General features: G+C 41.2%; 4 protein-coding genes across 4 annotated transcripts; all 4 read right to left on the bottom strand.

The window, feature by feature from the left end:
• Window positions 1-1,125: 1,125 nt before the first annotated feature.
• On the bottom strand, window positions 1,126-5,119 carry LOC311242468 (protocadherin gamma-A11-like; the record flags this gene model as incomplete). The annotated part of the gene is made up of 2 exons (XM_084331431.1): window positions 1,126-1,155; window positions 2,828-5,119. 2 exons carry the CDS (start codon window positions 5,117-5,119, stop codon window positions 1,126-1,128), a joined length of 2,322 nt encoding a protein of 773 aa, XP_084187557.1.
• A 2,736-nt stretch (window positions 5,120-7,855) lies between these two features.
• On the bottom strand, window positions 7,856-10,297 carry LOC311242467 (protocadherin beta-15-like; the record flags this gene model as incomplete). The annotated part of the gene is made up of 1 exon (XM_084331430.1): window positions 7,856-10,297. The coding sequence occupies one exon, from the start codon at window positions 10,295-10,297 to the stop codon at window positions 7,856-7,858; it is 2,442 nt and encodes an 813-aa protein (XP_084187556.1).
• A 2,229-nt stretch (window positions 10,298-12,526) lies between these two features.
• On the bottom strand, window positions 12,527-14,968 carry LOC311242466 (protocadherin beta-15-like; the record flags this gene model as incomplete). Its single annotated transcript, XM_084331429.1, has 1 exon — window positions 12,527-14,968. One exon carries the CDS (start codon window positions 14,966-14,968, stop codon window positions 12,527-12,529), a length of 2,442 nt encoding a protein of 813 aa, XP_084187555.1.
• Window positions 14,969-18,437: 3,469 nt separating this feature from the next.
• On the bottom strand, window positions 18,438-20,816 carry LOC311242465 (protocadherin gamma-A11-like; the record flags this gene model as incomplete). Its single annotated transcript, XM_084331428.1, has 1 exon — window positions 18,438-20,816. Exon 1 carries the CDS (start codon window positions 20,778-20,780, stop codon window positions 18,438-18,440), a length of 2,343 nt encoding a protein of 780 aa, XP_084187554.1. The 5' UTR covers window positions 20,781-20,816.
• Between the last annotated feature and the right edge of the window lie 1,716 nt (window positions 20,817-22,532).

The raw sequence follows: 22,532 nt of genomic DNA, 5'->3' as shown, positions 1-22,532 counted from the left end.
AGAGTGAAGCAGCAGACCAGGCCCAGCAGAGATATTCCTTTGTGCGCCATTGTTCCTCTAGATCGGTGGTAGCACAAACACGTTATTCTAGTCCATAGATCGTATCACTCCAGAATAATTCCTCAACAAGGATGTTCTATGTCCAAAAATATAATATCACATGCGAACACGGTCCTCGATTCTCTGCTACCAGTAAAAATGGCACCTTTGCTCTGTATATTATTTGTCCACAGCAGTGGGTGGAGACGTGATACTGTCTCGCATCAGCTGGTGAACAGCGACGCTCTGGGTATATTTCAGATATTACACTTAATGGAATTGGAAAATCGAAATAAATTACCAAACTCATTCCGAAATTATTTGATCACAAATCATGTCCCTATGTATTCAAAATGTATATGAAAGTATAGAATAGGCTAAACAGTTGGGGATAAATCAATACATTTAAACTGGACTCGATATTGCCATTGGTTTGACCTAAGAGACTCTGAGTGAACATATCATTCAGTACCATGGACAGAGGCTGATCGGTGAGGGGAATGGAATACCCCCCCCCCCCCCCCTCATTATAACATATCATCAAAAAAGGCCACACAATGAAATGTATCAGATGTAATAGCTTTTGATCCTAATGTCTACAGGTCTACCTTGCAAGCCTGTCACCTAAATACAAACACTTTTTATAGAGGGCAAGGTAAATATCCTGGAGTTCACAATGTGCTATCTTATATGTTATTAATAAGCACATGGAATCATATCTGTTAATACAAATAATATAGTTCTAAAACGATAAAGGTTGGATTCAAAATTGACATATTCTCGTTTTCTTGATAGACTATACATTTCGGGGAAACGCTAAATTGAATACTGTTGAAATTGCCTGCTCTCAAAAGACTAGTCTTTTTTTTTTAAACATTTGCAATGATCTATATTTTTGAGGACGGTTTGTCATGTAATAGTTTTATTTAATTGTATAGCATATTGAAATATGGCCCATCAAATGTTAACTGGTATTAATCTTGCTCAAGATTTTAGCTATCAACCTAATTGATACTTTAAAATACTTTTTTGTCATGCCAACATTAATCTATTTGAGAAAGCATGTTCATTTTAACAGATGGACATTTAATATGGGAACAAATCTTCATCTATGATCTGGGGAAATGAGATCAGAGCACAATAAAGACAGTATCTGCTATAATCAGGGGAATAACAGCTGCAGCACAGAGAACAATGTTATGCTGTAGAAAATACGTCGGAACTGAAAACTTCACTCCTTCCTGGATTTCAAACTGTAATCTATTTTCCTATTTTTGGAAAGAAGGCTGAATAGTCCTCAATTCTAATAGAATGCTGCAACCCATGGAAAATAAGATTGTGTCACCTTGGTGTTCATCTAATAAGGTGGTTTACTGAAGTTATCTAGACACTGTACATCTTCATATTAAAACATTATATCAGGTGGAAAAGTGTGTAGAATATATGCACATGTGGAAATGCGCATCAAAAGTTGGCTATAAGTGAAGGAAATAAATGACAAGTTATGAAGTCACATCATGATGTAGTTTCACACAAGATAATAAAGCCCTGGACCAAAATCAGAAAATTATGTTTCCATGTTGATTCTTAGAGTGTGTGTTCTTTCTCTCACATTGTGAAGTTACCAGGTGTGGATGTGAGCTAGTTCTAAGCATTAGTACAATATAAATGTATTGTCCATATAGCATTCAGAAAGGCCTGTGTGGATGGTTGAATGCAAAAAGAAATAATCTTCAAATTATTTTGAAATACAGAGCAGTGCCATCAAATCAGTCATAAGGGAGCCATGTTCACATGGATTGATGAGAAGAAAAGATAGACCTGGAAGCCATGTGAATCCAGCCACTGACAAGAACCTAGTGTATTTCAGCACCATGGACTGAGCCATTAAACAAAACGTCCCTTCCTCACATTCACCCAAAGCAACAATTATTTCAAAATACACTCCATCTTTCAAATAAAACGTATGGTCGATTCAACTTCTTATAACAGTATTATCAGAGAGGTACATTAATCCTACCTCAGGAGAACCATCAGAGAGTTTCAGCACCATGGACAGAACCAATCAACAGAACTTCGCTTCCTCACATTCACCCAAATCAACAATGATTTCAAAATATACTCCCTCTTTGATATAAGTGCGGTCGATTCAACTTCTTACAACAGTAGTATGTAACCAGTGGACATTATGTAGAAATTAAGTAAGGCTTTGTGCATATGACATGACAGAAATACACATGTCATAAATTATGACTCATAATGTTTTGAACAGAGAGATGAATGAGCCATATGCAGATTGATTGATAAGAAGAAAATATAACCCTGAAAGTCACATGGATGCAGCCACCAACACTAATCCAAGGCTATTTCAGTACCATGGACAGAGTTGAATTGTAGCAGAGTTTAATTAAGTAGCTACTTTTGCTAAACATTTATGAGAGAAATATGAGTTACTAATTCCTAGCTTTTCATTTCAGAGTATTTTTTTTTTTACTCGTCAGGCTATTTCAGTACCATGGACAGGCCTTTACCCAGAGAAAAACCTATTTCAAAATGTTCTGCCTGTTTCACTTCACAAGTAGATGCAACGTTCTACAACAGCATGAGGTAACCAGTGCACGTTCAAGGAAACTAGTTTATGGGAAATAATAGAGAAGGCTTTTAAAAAAGGAAAACTATTTTGACTGTAACCAACACAATACAGGTCAGATAATACCAAATTGTAATGCTGTGTGCGGGGGGGGGGGACTGTTCCAATGTTTTGATTAGAGAGATAAATTAGTCCTACCTCAGGGGAACCATCGGAGTCTCCAAACACCTCAGCAAAGTCAGCTGGAGTCTTTCTCAGAGTCTGGTCTGCAGGCATCGTGTTGTCATTGTAAGATCCGACGAAGTTGAAGTCACTGGTTCTAGAACCCGTGGTTAAATAGGCGTCATAATTGTACGTGCTGCGTAAAGTTCCTGTGCCATCAACCTCTGCGTAATTAGGAGGGAGATACGCGCTGGGGATGGCGACCGCTCCGTCAAACAACAGTCTGGGCTTTCTCCTGCGACAAAACCTCACAGCCATGATGATAATAATGAAGGTCAGGAAAAAGGTGGAGACGGACACCAGCGCGATGATCAGATAAGAGGTCAGTTTGGAATTGTTGTCATCATAAGACATGTCTTTCAGTTCTGGAACTTCAGCCAAGTTATCAGAGATAAGTAAATACATGGAGCAGGTGGCAGAGAGAGAGGGCTGTCCGTTATCTTTCACTGCCACAATAAGGTTCTGTTTCATGCTGTCAGATTCAGAAATGTCCCGCTGTGTCCTGATCTCTCCGCTGTGGAGAGCAATAGTGAAAAGTCCCGGATCAGTGGATTTGACTATATGATAGGACAGCCAGGCGTTCTGTCCGGAGTCCGCGTCCATCGCTATCACCTTGGACACCAGAGAGCCCCCGTGCGCAGCTTTGGGGACCAGCTCGGTCATGAAGGAGTTGCCCTCCGGGGCGGGGTACAGTATCTGAGGAGAGTTGTCATTCACATCCGTTATGAAGACACTGACGGTCACGTTGCTGCTGAGTGGAGGAGAACCGTTGTCTCTGGCCATCACGTGGACTTTAAAGCTCCTGAACTGTTCATAATCAAACGACCTCACAGCGTGGATCACCCCTGTGTCTCCGTTAACAGATAGATAGGAGGACACCGGGGCACCGTTCACCTCACCAGGTAACAGAGAATAAATCACGGTACCGTTCTGTCTCCAGTCTGGGTCTCGAGCAGTAACGGAACATAACGTGGAGCCAGGTTTGTTATTTTCAGTCACGGAGGCGCTGTAGGACTGTTCCTCAAACACAGGTGGGTTGTCGTTGACGTCAGATACAGATAACTCAACACTTTTAGACGAGGACAGAGGTGGAGAACCCTCGTCGGTGGCAGTGATTGTTATGTTGTAATCAGACACTAGTTCACGGTCCAGTTCTCCCGTGGTCACCAGAGAATAGTAGTTCTTGATGGAGGGAACCAGTTTAAAAGGAACGTTTTGCTGAATGAAGCAGCGGACCTTTCTGTTATTCTCAGAGTCTCTATCCTGCACGTTAATGATGCCCACCTCTGTACCAGGTGGTACGTTCTCTGGTATGGAGTTAGTCAGAGATTTTAGATGTATAACTGGGGCATTGTCATTCACATCAGTGATGTCAATTATTATTTTAGAATCAGTTGAAAGTCCATATCCATCACTGGCATCAACGTGCATTTCAAATTTAGTATCACTCTCGAAATCGATAGGCCCTACCACTTTTATCGTCCCTGTCTTACTGTCCAATGAAAATATTTGTTTTGCTCTCTCTAAAATGCGACTGAATTCATACGTCACTTCTCCATTCACTCCCTCGTCTGCATCAGTAGCACTTACTGTAACCACTACAGTATCTAGAGGAGAGTTTTCAGGCAGACTGGCTTTATAGACGGCCTGGCTAAACACTGGGGCGTTATCATTAGCATCCAGTACAGTGACGTGGATGACTACAGTACCTGATCTCTGAGGAGAGCCTCCGTCAACTGCAACAAGCACTAAATTCAAATCATGTTGTTTCTCGCGATCCAGTTCTTTGTCCAAAACCAACTCCACATTATCACCTCCATTAGAATCACGACGAACAGACAAAACAAAATTCTCATTATTTTGTAAATCGTAGCTCTGAACTGCATTCTGTCCCATATCTGCATCGTGGGCCTCTTTTACGCGATATCGAGCTCCTTTATCAGCAGACTCTCCTATTTCCATCTTTATTGTATCCTTTGGGAAAATCGGAGCATTATCGTTTACATCCTGGATTAGCAGTGAAACGCGGTGCAGTTCCAGTGGGCTCTCCAGGACCAACTCGAATTTAATCAAACATGAAACCTTATCTCCGCACAGCTCCTCTCTGTCGATCCTCTCTCTGACAACTAGATTCCCCGTGTTTAGATCAATTTCACAATAACGAGTGTCATCTACATCAGAATCAATGCGGGCCTTACGAGAGGACAATCTGCCCACTTCCAGTCCGAGATCCTTAGCGATATTTCCAATGACGGATCCACGTTTCATCTCTTCTGGGAAAGAATAGCTCACGTCTCCACTGACAAAGTGGATGAACAGAGTGAAGCAGCAGACCAGGCCCAGCAGTGATATTCCTTTGTGCGCCATTGTTCCTCTAGATCGGTGGTAGCACAAACACGTTATTCTAGTCGATAGATTGTATCTCTCCAGAATAATTCCCCAACAAGGATGTTCTATGTCCAAAAATATAATATCACATGCGAACACGGTCCTCGATTCTCTGCTACCAGTAAAAATGGCACCTTTGCTCTGTATATTATTTGTCCACAGCAGTGGGTGGAGACGTGATACTGTCTCACATCAGCTGGTGAACAGCGACGCTCTGGGTATATTTCAGATATTACACTTAATGGAATTGGAAAATCGAAATAAATTACCAAACTCACTCCGAAATTATTTTATCACAAATCACGTCCCTATGTATTAAAAATGTATATGAAAGTATAGAATAGGCTAAACAGTTGGGGATAAATCAATGCATTTAAACTGGACTCAATATTGCCATTGGTTTGACCTGATGAGACTCTCTGATTGAACATATCATTCAGCACCATGGACAGAGGCAGAGTGGTGAGGGGAATGGACTTCTGCAATACCCCCCTCATTATAACATATATCATCAAAAAAGGCCACACAATGAAATGTATCAGATGTAATAGCTTTTGATCCTAATGTCTACAGGTATACCTTGCAAGCCTGTCAACCTAAATACAAACACGTTTTATAGAGGGCAAGGTAAATATCCTGGAGTTCACAATGTGCTATCTTATATGTTATTAATAAGCACATGGAATCATATCTGTTAATACAAATAATATAGTTCTAAAACGATAAAGGTTGGATTAAGAATTTACATATTCTCATTTTCTTGATACATTTCAGGGAAACGCTGAATTGAATACTGTTGAAATTGCCCGCTCTCTAAAGACTAGTCTTTTTTTATTTTTTTTTATGAAATGATCTATATTTTTGAGGATGGATTGTCATGTAATAGTTTTATTTTATTGTATAGAATATTGAAATATGGCCCTTCAAATGTTAACTGGTATTAATCTTGCTCAGGATTTTAGCTATCAACCTAATTGATACTTTAAAATACTTTTTTGTCATGCCAACTTTAATCTATTTGAGAAAACATGTTCATTTTAAAAGATGAACATTTATTATGGGAACAAATCTTCATCTATGATCTGGCAAAATGAGATCAGAGCACAATAAAGACAGTATCTGCTATAATCAGGGGAATAACAGCTGCAGCACAGAGAACAATGTTATGCTGTAGAAAATACGTCAGAACTGAAAACTTCACTCCTTCCTGGATTTCAAACTGTAATCTATTTTCCTATTTTGGAAAGAAGGCTGAATAGTCCTCAATTCTAATACAACTCTGCAACCCATGGAAAATAAGATTGTGTCACCTTGGTGTTCATCTAATAAGGTGGCTTACTGAAGTTATCTAGACACTGTACATCTTCATATTAAAACATTATATCAGGTGGAAAAGTGTGTAGAATATATGCACATGTGGAAATGCGCATAGTTCACTGAGTCATTCCTCAAACATACATTGTGCTATTTTATATCTCTTTACCATTTTCGTACAGAGTTGAAACAGTCCTGTCAAGCTTTACTTGGCTTATGGTCAATAGACACCTAACTTCCATATTCTGAGTTCTGGGACAGGATCTGTTTAAATCAGTCTTGCTCATTCCCTGTATTCACACCATTATATAACTATAACATAGACAAACTCAATCGTGTAATTTCAGCCATGTATCACTGATTGATCAAAAGTTGGCTATAAGTGAAGGAAATAAATTACAAGTTATGAAGTCACATCATGATGTAGTTTCACACAAGATAATAAAGCACTGGACCAAAATCTGAAAATTATGTTTCCATGTTGATTCTTAGAGTGTGTGTTATTTCTCTCACATTGTGAAGTTACCAGGTGTGGATGTGAGCTAGTTCTAAGCATTAGTACAATATAAATGTATTGTCCATATAGCATTCAGAAAGGTCTGTGGGGATGGTCGAATGCAAAAAGAAATTATCTTCAAATGATTTTGAAATACAGAACAGTGCCATCAAATCAGTCATAAGGGAGCCATATTCAAATGAATTGATGAGAAGAAAAGATAGACCTGGAAGCCATGTGAATACAGCCACAGACAAGAACCTAAGTTAGTGTATTTCAGCACCATGGACTGAGCCATTAAACAAAACGTTCCTTCCTCACATTCACCCAAAGCAACAATTATTTCAAAATACACTCCATCTTTCAAATAAAACCTATGGTCGATTCAACTTCTTATAACAGTATTATGGAGCCAGTGTACGTCCAGGGAAAACCTGGGGGAAGGGCTTTTAAAGGCTAAATATATTTGGAAACTAATATAATGCATATCAGTTAAAAATTATAATTAAGTAAGAAAGTAAGAATTCGTGGACAGAAATACACCTGTTATAATGATTAGATCAGAGAGGTACATGAATCCTACCTCAGGAGAACCATCAGAGAGTTTCAGCACCATGGACAGAACCACTCAACAGAACTTCGCTTCCTCACATTCACCCAAATCAACAATGATTTCAAAATATACTCCCTCTTTCAAATAAGATTTATGGTCGATTCAACTTCTTACAACAGTAGTATGTAGCCAGTGGACGTTATGTAGAAATGAAGTAAGGATTTGTGCATGTGACATGACAGAAATACACATGTCATAAATTATTACTCATAATGTTTTGAACAGAGAGATGAATGAGTCCTACCTCAGGGGAACCATCAGAGTCTCCAAACACCTCAGCAAAGTCAGCAGGAGTCTTTCTCAGAGTCTGGTCTGCAGGCATCGTGTTGTCATTGTAAGATCCGACGAAGTTGAAGTCACTGGTTCTAGAACCCGTGGTTAAATAGGCGTCATAATTGTACATGCTGCGTAAAGTTCCTGTGCCATCAACCTCTGCGTAATTGGGAGGGAGATACGCGCTGGGGATGGCGACCGCTCCGTCAAACAACAGTCTGGGCTTTCTCCTGCGACAAAACCTCACAGCCATGATGATAATAATGAAGGTCAGGAAAAAGGTGGAGACGGAGACCAGCGCGATGATCAGATAAGAGGTCAGTTTGGAATTGTTGTCATCATAAGACATGTCTTTCAGTTCTGGAACTTCAGCCAAGTTATCAGAGATAAGTAAATACATGGAGCAGGTGGCAGAGAGAGAGGGCTGTCCGTTATCTTTCACTGCCACAATAAGGTTCTGTTTCATGCTGTCAGATTCAGAAATGTCCCGCTGTGTCCTGATCTCTCCGCTGTGGAGAGCAATAGTGAAAAGTCCCGGATCAGTGGATTTGACTATATGATAGGACAGCCAGGCGTTCTGTCCAGAGTCCGCGTCCACCGCTATCACCTTGGACACCAGAGAGCCCCCGTGCGCAGCTTTGGGGACCAGCTCGGTCATGAAGGAGTTGCCCTCCGGGGCGGGGTACAGTATCTGAGGAGAGTTGTCATTCACATCCGTTATGAAGACACTGACAGTCACGTTGCTGCTGAGTGGAGGAGAACCGTTGTCTCTGGCCATCACGTGGACTTTAAAGCTCCTGAACTGTTCATAATCAAACGACCTCACAGCGTGGATCACCCCCGTGTCTCCGTTAACAGATAGATAGGAGGACACCGGGGCACCGTTCACCTCACCAGGTAACAGAGAATAAATCACGGTACCGTTCTGTCTCCAGTCTGGGTCTCGAGCAGTAACGGAACATAACGTGGAGCCAGGTTTGTTATTTTCAGTCACGGAGGCGCTGTAGGACTGTTCCTCAAACACAGGTGGGTTGTCGTTGACGTCAGATACAGATAACTGAACACTTTTAGACGAGGACAGAGGTGGAGAACCCTCGTCGGTGGCAGTGATTGTAATGTTGTAATCAGACACTAGTTCACGGTCCAGTTCTCCCGTGGTCACCAGAGAATAGTAGTTCTTGATGGAGGGAACCAGTTTAAAAGGAACATTTTGCTGAATGGAGCAGCGGACCTGTCTGTTATTCTCAGAGTCTCTATCCTGCACGTTAATGATGCCCACCTCTGTACTAGGTGGCACGTTCTCTGGTATGGGGTTAGTCAGAGATTTTAGATGTATAACTGGGGCGTTGTCATTCACATCAGTGATGTCAATTATTATTTTAGAATCAGTTGAAAGTCCATATCCATCACTGGCATCAACGTGCATTTCAAATTTAGTATCACTCTCGAAATCGATAGGCCCTACCACTTTTATCGTCCCTGTCTTACTGTCCAATGAAAATATTTGTTTTGCTCTCTCTAAAATGCGACTGAATTCATACGTCACTTCTCCATTCACTCCCTCGTCTGCATCAGTAGCACTCACTGTAACCACTACAGTATCTAGAGGAGAGTTTTCAGGCAGACTGGCTTTATAGACGGCCTGGCTAAACACTGGGGCGTTATCATTAGCATCCAGTACAGTGACGTGGATGACTACAGTACCTGATCTCTGAGGAGAGCCTCCGTCAACTGCAACAAGCACTAAATTCAAATCATGTTGTTTCTCGCGATCCAGTTCTTTGTCCAAAACCAACTCCACGTTATCACCTCCATTAGAATCACGACGAACAGACAAAACAAAATTCTCATTATTTTGTAAATCGTAGCTCTGAACTCCATTCTGTCCCATATCTGCATCATGGGCCTCTTTTACGCGATATCGAGCTCCTTTAACAGCCGACTCTCTAATTTCCATCTTTATTGTATCCTTTGGGAAAATCGGAGCATTATCGTTTACATCCTGGATTAGCAGTGAAACGCGGTGCAGTTCCAGTGGGCTCTCCAGGACCAACTCGAATTTAATCAAACACGAAACCTTATCTCCGCACAGCTCCTCTCTGTCGATCCTCTCTCTGACAACTAAATTCCCCGTGTTTAGATCAATTTCACAATAACGAGTGTCGTCTACATCAGAATCAATGCGGGCCTTACGAGAGGACAATTTGCCAATTTCCACACCCAGATCCTTAGCGATATTTCCAATGACGGATCCCTGTTTCATCTCTTCTGGGAAAGAATAGCTCACGTCTCCACTGACAAAGTGGATGAACAGAGTGAAGCAGCAGACCAGGCCCAGCAGTGATATTCCTTTGTGCGCCATTGTTCCTCTAGATCGGTGGTAGCACAAACACGTTATTCTAGTCGATAGATTGTATCACTCCAGAATAATTCCCCAACAAGGATGTTCCATGTCCAAAAATATAATATCACATGCGAACACGGTCCTCGATTCTCTGCTACCAGTAAAAATGGCACCTTTGCTCTGTATATTATTTGTCCACAGCAGTGGGTGGAGACGTGATACTGTCTCACATCAGCTGGTGAACAGCGACGCTCTGGGTATATTTCAGATATTACACTTAATGGAATTGGAAAATCAAAATAAATTACCAAACTCTTTCCAAAATTATTTGATCACAAATCACGTCCCTATGTATTCAAAATGTATATGAAAGTATAGAATAGGCTAAACAGTTGGGGATAAATCAATACATTTAAACTGGACTTGATATTGCCATTGGTTCGACCTAAGAGACTCTGAGTGAACATATCATTCAGCACCATGGACAGAGGCTGATCGGTGAGGGGAATGGACTTCTGCAATACCCCCCCCCCCCCTCATTATAACATATCATAAAAAAAGGCCACACAATGAAATGTATCAGATGTAATAGCTTTTGATCCTAATGTCTACAGGTCTAGCTTGCAAGCCTGTCACCTAAATACAAACACTTTTTATAGAGGGCAAGGTAAATATCCTGGAGTTCACAATGTGCTATCTTATATGTTATTAATAAGCACATGGAATCATATCTGTTAATACAAATAATATAGTTCTAAAACGATAAAAGTTGGATTCAAAATTGACATATTCTCGTTTTCTTGATAGACTATACATTTCGGGGAAACGCTAAATTGAATACTGTTGAAATTGCCTGCTCTCTAAAGACTAGTATTTTATTTTTTTAAACATTTGCAATGATCTATATTTTTGAGGACGGATTGTCATGTAATAGTTTTATTTAATTGTATTGAAATATGGCCCATCAAATGTTAACTGGTATTAATCTTGCTCAAGATTTTAGCTATCAACCTAATTGATACTTTAAAATACTTTTTTGTCATGCCAACATTAATCTATTTGAGAAAGCATGTTCATTTTAACAGATGGACATTTAATATGGGAACAAATCTTCATCTATGATCTGGGAAAATGAGATCAGAGCACAATAAAGACAGTATCTGCTATAATCAGGGGAATGACAGCTGCAGCACAGAGAACAATGTTATGCTGTAGAAAATACGTCAGAACTGAAAACTTCACTCCTTCCTGGATTTCAAACTGTAATCTATTTTCCTATTGTTGGAAAGAAGGCTGAATAGTCCTCAATTCTAATAGAACGCTGCAACCCAAGGAAAATAAGATTGTGTCACCTTGGTGTTCATCTAATAAGGTGGTTTACTGAAGTTATCTAGACACTGTACATCTTCATATTAAAACATTATATCAGGTGGAAAAGTGTGTAGAATATATGCACATGTGGAAATGCGCATCAAAAGTTGGCTATAAGTGAAGGAAATAAATGACAAGTTATGAAGTCACATCATGATGTAGTTTCACACAAGATAATAAAGCACTGGACCAAAATCTGAAAATTATGTTTCCATGTTGATTCTTAGAGTGTGTGTTCTTTCTCTCACATTGTGAAGTTACCAGGTGTGGATGTGAGCTAGTTCTAAGCATTAGTACAATATAAATGTATTGTCCATATAGCATTCAGAAAGGCCTGTGTGGATGGTTGAATGCAAAAAGAAATAATCTTCAAATGATTTTGAAATACAGAACAGTGCCATCAAATCAGTCATAAGGGAGCCATATTCACATGGATTGATGAGAAGAAAAGATAGACCTGGAAGCCATGTGAATCCAGCCACCGACAAGAACCTAGTGTATTTCAGCACCATGGACTGAGCCATTAAACAAAACGTCCCTTCCTCACATTCACCCAAAGCAACAATTATTTCAAAATACACTCCATCTTTCAAATAAAACGTATGGTCGATTCAACTTCTTATAACAGTATTATCAGAGAGGTACATTAATCCTACCTCAGGAGAACCACCAGAGAGTTTCAGTACCATGGACAGAACCAATCAACAGAACTTCGCTTCCTCACATTCACCCAAATCAACAATGATTTCAAAATATACTCCCTCTTTGATATAAGTGCGGTCGATTCAACTTCTTACAACAGTAGTATGTAACCAGTGGACATTATGTAGAAATTAAGTAAGGATTTGTGCATATGACATGACAGAAATACACATGTCATAAATTATGACTCATAATGTTTTGAACAGAGAGATGAATGAGTCCTACCTCAGGGGAACCATCAGAGTCTCCAACCACCTCAGCAAAGTCAGTTGGAGTTTTTCTCAGAGTCTGGTCTGCAGGCATCGTGTTGTCATTGTAAGAACTGACGAAGTTGAAGTCACTGGTTCTAGAACCCGTGGTTAAATAGGCGTCATAATTGTACGTGCTGCGTAAAGTTCCTGTGCCATCAACCTCTGCGTAATTGGGAGGGAGATACGCGCTGGGGATGGCGACCGCTCCGTCAAACAACAGTCTGGGCTTTCTCCTGCGACAAAACCTCACAGCCATGATGATAATAATGAAGGTCAGGAAAAAGGTGGAGACGGACACCAGTGCGATGATCAGATAAGAGGTCAGTTTGGAATTGTTGTCATCATAAGACATGTCTTTCAGTTCTGGAACTTCAGCCAAGTTATCAGAGATAAGTAAATACATGGAGCAGGTGGCAGAGAGAGAGGGCTGTCCGTTATCTTTCACTGCCACAATAAGGTTCTGTTTCATGCTGTCAGATTCAGAAATGTCCCGCTGTGTCCTGATCTCTCCGCTGTGGAGAGCAATAGTGAAAAGTCCCGGATCAGTAGATTTGACTATATGATAGGACAGCCAGGCGTTCTGTCCGGAGTCCGCGTCCACCGCTATCACCTTGGACACCAGAGAGCCCCTGTGCGCAGCTTTGGGGACCAGCTCGGTCATGAAGGAGTTGCCCTCCGGGGCGGGGTACAGTATCTGAGGAGAGTTGTCATTCACATCCGTTATGAAGACACTGACGGTCACGTTGCTGCTGAGTGGAGGAGAACCGTTGTCTCTGGCCATCACGTGGACTTTAAAGCTCCTGAACTGTTCATAATCAAACGACCTCACAGCGTGGATCACCCCCGTGTCTCCGTTAACAGATAGATAGGAGGACACCGGGGCACCGTTCACCTCACCAGGTAACAGAGAATAAATCACGGTACCGTTCTGTCTCCAGTCTGGGTCTCGAGCAGTAACGGAACATAACGTGGAGCCAGGTTTGTTATTTTCAGTCACGGAGGCGCTGTAGGACTGTTCCTCAAACACAGGTGGGTTGTCGTTGACGTCAGATACAGATAACTGAACACTTTTAGACGAGGACAGAGGTGGAGAACCCTCATCGGTGGCAGTGATTGTAATGTTGTAATCAGAGACTAGTTCACGGTCCAGTTCTCCCGTGGTCACCAGAGAATAGTAGTTCTTGATGGAGGGAACCAGTTTAAAAGGAACGTGTTGCTGAATGGAGCAGCGGACCTGTCTGTTATTCTCAGAGTCTCTATCCTGCACGTTAATGATGCCCACCTCTGTACCAGGTGGTACGTTCTCTGGTATGGGGTTAGTCAGGGATTTGAGATGTATGGCAGGTGCGTTGTCATTCACATCCGTTATATCAACTATTACTTTAGCATCAGATGAAAGGCCATATCCGTCTTTAGCCTCTATGCGCATTTCATATCTAGTGTCGCTCTCGAAATCGATTGGTCCTGCTAGTATTATCTGTCCTGTGTTACTGTCCAACGAAAACACCTTTTTAGCCTTTTCTGTAATGCGACTGAATTCATACGTCACCTCTCCATTCACTCCCTCGTCTGCATCAGTAGCACTCACTGTAACCACTACAGTATCTAGAGGAGAGTTTTCAGGCAGACTGGCTTTATAGACGGCCTGGCTAAACACTGGGGCGTTATCATTAGCATCCAGTACAGTGACGTGGATGACTACAGTACCTGATCTCTGAGGAGAGCCTCCGTCAACTGCAACAAGCACTAAATTCAAATCGTGTTTTTTCTCGCGATCCAGCTCCTTGTCTAAGACTAACTCAACGTTCTGACCTCCATCAGAATCTTGACGAACAGACAAAACAAAATTGTCATTATTTTGTAAATCGTAGCTCTGAACTGCATTCTGTCCCATATCTGCATCATGGGCCTGGTTTAAACGATACCGAGCTCCTTTATCAGCAGACTCTCCTATTTCCAGCTTTATTGTATCCTTTGGGAAAATCGGAGCATTATCGTTTACATCCTGGATTAGCAGTGAAACGCGGTGCAGTTCCAGTGGGCTCTCCAGGACCAACTCGAATTTAATCAAACATGAAACCTTATCTCCGCACAGCTCCTCTCTGTCGATCCTCTCTCTGACAACTAGATTCCCCGTGTTTAGATCAATTTCACAATGACGAGTGTCGTCTACATCAGAATCCATACGGGCCTTACGAGAGGACAATTTGCCCACTTCCAGTCCGAGATCCTTAGCGATATTTCCAATGACGGATCCGCGTTTCATCTCTTCTGGGAGAGAATAGCTCACGTCTCCACTGACCAAGTGGATGAACAGAGCGAAGCCGCAGACCAGGCCCAGCAGTGATATTCCTTTGTGCGCCATTGTTCCTCTAGATCGGTGGTAGCACAAACACGTTATTCTAGTCGATAGATTGTATCACTCCAGAATAATTCCCCAACAAGGATGTTGTTTGTCCAAAAATATAATATCACATGCGAACACGGTCCTCGATTCTCTGCTACCAGTAAAAATGGCACCTTTGCTCTGTATATTATTTGTCCACAGCAGTGGGTGGAGACGTGATACTGTCTCACATCAGCTGGTGAACAGCGACGCTCTGGGTATATTTCAGATATTACACTTAATGGAATTGGAAAATCAAAATAAATTACCAAACTCTTTCCAAAATTATTTGATCACAAATCACGTCCCTATGTATTCAAAATGTATATGAAAGTATAGAATAGGCTAAACAGTTGGGGATAAATCAATACATTTAAACTGGACTCAATATTGCCATTGGTTTGACCTAAGAGACTCTCTGAGTGAACATATCATTCAGCACCATGGACAGAGGCAGAGCGGTGAGGGTAATGGACTTCTGCAATACCCCCCCCCCCCCCCCCCCCCTCATTATAACATATATCATCAAAAAAGGCCACACAATGAAATGTATCAGATGTAATAGCTTTTGATCCTAATGTCTACAGGTCTACCTTGCAAGCCTGTCACCTAAATACAAACGATTTTTATAGAGGGCAAGGTAAATATCCTGGAGTTCACAATGTGCTATCTTATATGTTATTAATAAGCACATGGAATCATATCTGTTAATACAAATAATATAGTTCTAAAACGATAAAGGTTGGATTAAGAATTTACATATTCTCATTTTCTTGATACATTTCAGGGAAACGCTGAATTGAATACTGTTGCAATTGCCAGCTCTCTAAAGACTAGTCTATTTTTTTTTTTTTTTTGATGCAATGATCTATATTTTTGAGGACGGATTGTCATGTAATAGTTTTATTTTATTGTATAGCATATTGAAATATGGCCCTTCAAATGTTAACTGGTATTAATCTTGCTCAAGATTTTAGCTATCAACCTAATTGATACTTTAAAATACTTTTTTGTCATGCCAACATTAATCTATTTGAGAAAGCATGTTCATTTTAACAGATGGACATTTAATATGGGAACAAATCTTCATCTATGATCTGGGAAAATGAGATCAGAGCACAATAAAGACAGTATCTGCTATAATCAGGGGAATAACAGCTGCAGCACAGAGAACAATGTTATGCTGTAGAAAATACGTCAGAACTGAAAACTTCACTCCTTCCTGGATTTCAAACTGTAATCTATTTCCTATTTTTGGAAAGAAGACTGAATAGTCCTCAATTCTAATAGAACTCTGCAACCCATGGAAAATAAGATTGTGTCACCTTGGTGTTCATCTAATAAGGTGGTTTACTGAAGTTATCTAGACACTGTACATCTTCATATTAAAACATTATATCAGGTGGAAAAGTGTGTAGAATATATGCACATGTGGAAATGCGCATCAAAAGTTGGCTATAAGTGAAGGAAATAAATGACAAGTTATGAAGTCACATCATGATGTAGTTTCACACAAGATAATAAAGCATGGGACCAAAATCTGAAAATTATGTTTCCATGTTGATTCTTAGAGTGTGTGTTCTTTCTCTCACATTGTGAAGTTACCAGGTGTGGATGTGAGCTAGTTCTAAGCATTAGTACAATATATACCGTCTCTCGAAGTCCGTAACCTGGGCGTCACCCTTGACTCCACACTTTCATTTCACTCCCACATCAAATCTGTCACCAAGTCTGCCTTCTACCACCTCAGGAACATCTCCCGTCCCCGACCCTCACTCTCAGACTCTGTGGCTGAGACCCTGATCCACTCATTTGTCACCTCCCGGTTGGACTACTGTAATGGAGTCCTGTTCGGGGTACCCAGCAAAGCCCTGGACAGGCTCCAGTATGTCCAGAACTCAGCTGCCAGGGTTCTCACTCACACCAAGCCCTGGCAGCACATCACCCCCACCCTCATCCATCTCCACTGGCTTCCAGTCAGGTTCCGCATCACCTTTAAACTCCTGCTCCTCACCTACAAATCCCTCCATGCCCTCGCCCCCCGGTACCTGTCTGATCTCCTCCACCAGTACACTCCATCCCGGAACCTACGATCCTCTGATCTAGGTCTCCTCTCCATCCCTCGCACCAGGTTACGGACTTTTGGGGACAGAGCCTTCAGCGTGGCATCCCCTACCCTCTGGAACTCTCTCCCCCCCGAAATCAGCAACGCCCCAACCCTGGACACCTTCAAATCCGCTCTAAAAACACACCTCTTCACCAAGGCTTTCCCCATCAGTTAGTTTTAGATTAAATTAGGTCCATTATCCCCTACTTTCCCTCATCCCCTTTTCCCCCTCCCCCCCCCCCTACTTTCCTTGCCCTATTTTTTGTCCTGATTGTAAAGCGACCTTGGGTTCTATGAAAGGCGCTATATAAATTTGATCTATTATTATTATTATTATTATTATTATTATTATTATTATTATTATAAATGTATTGTCCATATAGCATTCAGAAAGGCCTGTGTGGATGGTTGAATGCAAAAAGAAATAATCTTCAAATGATTTTGAAATACAGAACAGTGCCATCAAATCAGTCATAAGGGAGCCATATTCACATGGATTGATGAGAAGAAAAGATAGACCTGGAAGCCATGTGAATCCAGCCACTGACAAGAATCTAGTGTATTTCAGCACCATGGACTGAGCCATTAAACAAAACGTCCCTTCCTCACATTCACCCAAAGCAACAATTATTTCAAAATACACTCCATCTTTCAAATAAAACATATGGTCGATTCAACTTCTTATAACAGTATTATGGAGCCAGTGTACATCCAGGGAAACCTGGGGGAAGGGCTTTTAAAGGCTAAATATATTGTTTTTGTTTTGTTGCATTTTACTTATTTTCGTATCTGATGTGTATGTCTCTGTTAGTTTAGTGTTTGTCAAATGTGAGTCTGAATTGGACCTGGGGGGGGGGGGGGGGGGGGCTGATGGGAGGGAACTGGTGGGAGGGAGTGGGGGTAGGGAAAAAGAACCAAAGTGGATTATACATGTCTGTCTGTTTGATACTGACTATATCCTGTATACATGCTGGTTGAAAATTTAAAAAGAATTATAAAAAAAAATTAAATGTGGAAACAAATATCAGTTAAAAATTATAATTAAGTAAGAAAGTAAGAATTCCTCGACAGAAATACACCTGTCATAATGATTAGATCAGAGAGGTACATTAATCCTACCTCAGGAGAACCATCAGAGAGTTTCAGCACCATGGACAGAACCAATCAACAGAACTTCGCTTCCTCACATTCACCCAAATCAACAATGATTTCAAAATATACTCCCTCTTTCATATAAGACTTATGGTCGATTCAACTTCTACAACAGTAGTATGTAGCCAGTGGACATTATGTAGAAATTAAGTAAGGATTTGTGCATGTGACATGACAGAAATACACATGTCATAAATTATGACTCATAATGTTTTGAACAGAGAGATGAATGAGTCCTACCTCAGGGGAACCATCAGAGTCTCCAAACACCTCAGCAAAGTCGGTTGGAGTTTTTCTCAGAGTCTGGTCTGCAGGCATCGTGTTGTCATTGTAAGATCCAACGAAGTTGAAGTCACTGGTTCTAGACCCCGTGGTTAAATAGGCGTCATAATTGTACGTGCTGCGTAAAGTTCCTGTGCCATCAACCTCTGCGTAATTGGGAGGGAGATACGCGCTGGGGATTGCGACTGCTCCGTCAAACAACAGTCTGGGCTTTCTCCTGCGACAAAACCTCACAGCCATGATGATAATAATGAAGGTCAGGAAAAAGGTGGAGACGGACACCAGCGCGATGATCAGATAAGAGGTCAGTTTGGAATTGTTGTCATCATAAGACATGTCTTTCAGTTCTGGAACTTCAGCCAAGTTATCAGAGATAAGTAAATACATGGAGCAGGTGGCAGAGAGAGAGGGCTGTCCGTTATCTTTCACTGCCACAATAAGGTTCTGTTTCATGCTGTCAGATTCAGAAATGTCCCGCTGTGTCCTGATCTCTCCGCTGTGGAGAGCAATAGTGAAAAGTCCCGGATCAGTGGATTTGACTATATGATAGGACAGCCAGGCGTTCTGTCCGGAGTCCGCGTCCACCGCTATCACCTTGGACACCAGAGAGCCCCCGTGCGCAGCTTTGGGGACCAGCTCGGTCATGAAGGAGTTGCCCTCCGGGGCGGGGTACAGTATCTGAGGAGAGTTGTCATTCACATCCGTTATGAAGACACTGACGGTCACGTTGCTGCTGAGTGGAGGAGAACCGCTGTCTCTGGCCATCACGTGGACTTTAAAGCTCCTGAACTGTTCATAATCAAACGACCTCACAGCGTGGATCACCCCTGTGTCTCCGTTAACAGATAGATAGGAGGACACCGGGGCACCGTTCACCTCACCAGGTAACAGAGAATAAATCACGGTACCGTTCTGTCTCCAGTCTGGGTCTCGAGCAGTAACGGAACATAACGTGGAGCCAGGTTTGTTATTTTCAGTCACGGAGGCGCTGTAGGACTGTTCCTCAAACACAGGTGGGTTGTCGTTGACGTCAGATACAGATAACTGAACACTTTTAGATGAGGACAGAGGTGGAGAACCCTCGTCGGTGGCAGTGATTGTAATGTTGTAATCAGACACTAGTTCACGGTCCAGTTCTCCCGTGGTCACCAGAGAATAGTAGTTCTTGATGGAGGGAACTAGTTTAAAAGGAACGTTTTGCTGAATGGAGCAGCGGACCTGTCTGTTATTCTCAGAGTCTCCATCCTGCACGTTAATGATGCCCACCTCTGTACCAGGTTGCACGTTCTCTGGTATGGGGTTAGTCAGTGATTTTAAATATATTACAGGGGCGTTATCATTCAGATCCGTTATATCAATTATTACTTTAGCATGGGATGAAAGTCCATATCCGTCTTTGGCATCTATGCGCATTTCATATCTAGTGTCACTCTCGAAATCGATTGGACCTGCTACTATTATCTGTCCTGTTTTACTGTCCAATGAAAACACCTTTTTGGTCTTTTCTGAAATACGACTGAATTCATAGCTGACTTCTCCATTCACTCCCTCGTCTGCATCAGTAGCACTCACTGTAACCACTACAGTATCTAGAGGAGAGTTTTCAGGCAGACTGGCTTTATAGACGGCCTGGCTAAACACTGGGGCGTTATCATTAGCATCCAGTACAGTGACGTGGATGACTACAGTACCTGATCTCTGAGGAGAGCCTCCGTCAACTCCAACAAGCAATATATTTAAATCATGCTGTTTCTCACGATCCAGCTCCTTGTCTAAGACCAACTCGACATTATCACCTCCATCAGAATCGTGACGAACAGACAAAACAAAATTGTCATTATTTTGTAAATCGTAGCTCTGAACTGCATTCTGTCCCATATCTGCATCGTGGGCCTCATTTATGCGATATCGAGCTCCTTTATCAGCAGACTCGCCTATTTCCAGCTTTATTGTATCCTTTGGGAAAATCGGAGCATTATCGTTTACATCCTGGATTAGCAGTGAAACGCGGTGCAGTTCCAGTGGGCTCTCCAGGACCAACTCGAATTTAATCAAACATGAAACCTTATCTCCACACAGCTCCTCTCTGTCGATCCTCTCTCTGACAACTAAATTCCCAGTGTTTAGATCCATTTCACAATAACGCTGTTGTCCTACTGCCGTGTCAATGCGGGCCTTACGAGAGGACAATCTGCCCACTTCCAGTCCGAGATCCTTAGCGATATTTCCAATGACGGATCCACGTTTCATCTCTTCTGGGAAAGAATAGCTCACGTCTCCACTGACAAAGTGGATGAACAGAGTGAAGCAGCAGACCAGGCCCAGCGTTGATATTCCTTTGTGCGCCATTGTTCCTCTAGATCGGTGGTAGCACAAACACGTTATTCTAGTCGATAGATTGTATCACTCCAGAATAATTCCCCAACAAGGATGTTCTATGTCCAGGAATATAATATCACATGCGAACACGGTCCTCGATTCTCTGCTACCAGTAAAAATGGTACCTTTGCTCTGTATATTATTTGTCCACAGCAGTGGGTGGAGACGTGATACTGTCTCACATCAGCTGGTGAACAGCGACGCTCTGGGTATATTTCAGATATTACACTTAATGGAATTGGAAAATCAAAATAAATTACCGAACTCATTCCGAAGTTATTTGATCACAAATCACGTCCCTATGTATTCAAAATGTATATGAAAGTATAGAATAGGCTAAACAGTTGGGGATAAATCAATACATTTAAACTGGACTCGATATTGCCATTGGTTTGACCTAAGAGACTCTGAGTGAACATATCATTCAGCACCATGGACAGAGGCTGATCGGTGAGGGGAATGGACTTCTGCAATACCCCCCCCCCCCCCCTCATTATAACATATATCATCAAAAAAAGCCACACAATGAAATGTATCAGATGTAATAGCTTTTGATCCTAATGTCTACAGGTCTACCTTGCAAGCCTGTCACCTAAATACAAACACTTTTTATAGAGGGCAAGGTAAATATCCTGGAGTTCACAATGTGCTATCTTATATGTTATTAATAAGCACATGGAATCATATATGTTAATACAAATAATATAGTTCTAAAACGATAAAGGTTGGATTAAAAATGTACATATTCTCGTTTTCTTGATAAGACTATACATTTCGGGGAAACGCTAAATTGAATACTGTTGAAATTGCCTGCTCTCTAAATACTATTTTTTTTTTCTTATTTTTTTGCAATTATCTATATTTTTGAGGACGGATTGTCATGTAATAGTTTTATTTAATTGTATAGCATATTGAAATATGGCCCATCAAATGTTAACTGGTATTAATCTTGCTCAAGATTTTTGCTATCAACCTAATTGATACTTTAAAATACTTTTTTGTCATGCCAACATTAATCTATTTGAGAAAGCATGTTCATTTTAACAGATGGACATTTAATATGGGAACAAATCTTCATCTATGATCTGGGAAAATGAGATCAGAGCAGTATCTGCTATAATCAGGGGAATAACAGCTGCAGCACAGAGAACAATGTTATGCTGTAGAAAATACGTCAGAACTGAAAACTTCACTCCTTCCTGGATTTCAAACTGTAATCTATTTTCCTATTGTTGGAAAGAAGGCTAAATAGTCCTCAATTCTAATAGAACGCTGCAACCCATGGAAAATAAGATTGTGTCACCTTGGTGTTCATCTAATAAGGTGGTTTACTGAAGTTATCTAGACACTGTACATCTTCATATTAAAACATTATATCAGGTGGAAAAGTGTGTAGAATATATGCACATGTGGAAATGCGCATCAAAAGTTGGCTATAAGTGAAGGAAATAAATGACAAGTTATGAAGTCACATCATGATGTAGTTTCACACAAGATAATAAAGCACTGGACCAAAATCTGAAAATTATGTTTCCATGTTGATTCTTAGAGTGTGTGTTCTTTCTCTCACATTGTGAAGTTACCAGGTGTGGATGTGAGCTAGTTCTAAGCATTAGTACAATA

This window comes from Notolepis coatsorum (genome assembly GCF_963971535.1).
Source record: "Notolepis coatsorum genome assembly, chromosome: 16".
NCBI classification, from domain to species: domain Eukaryota; kingdom Metazoa; phylum Chordata; class Actinopteri; order Aulopiformes; family Paralepididae; genus Notolepis; species Notolepis coatsorum.
This window is presented reverse-complemented; position numbering and strand designations above follow the sequence as displayed.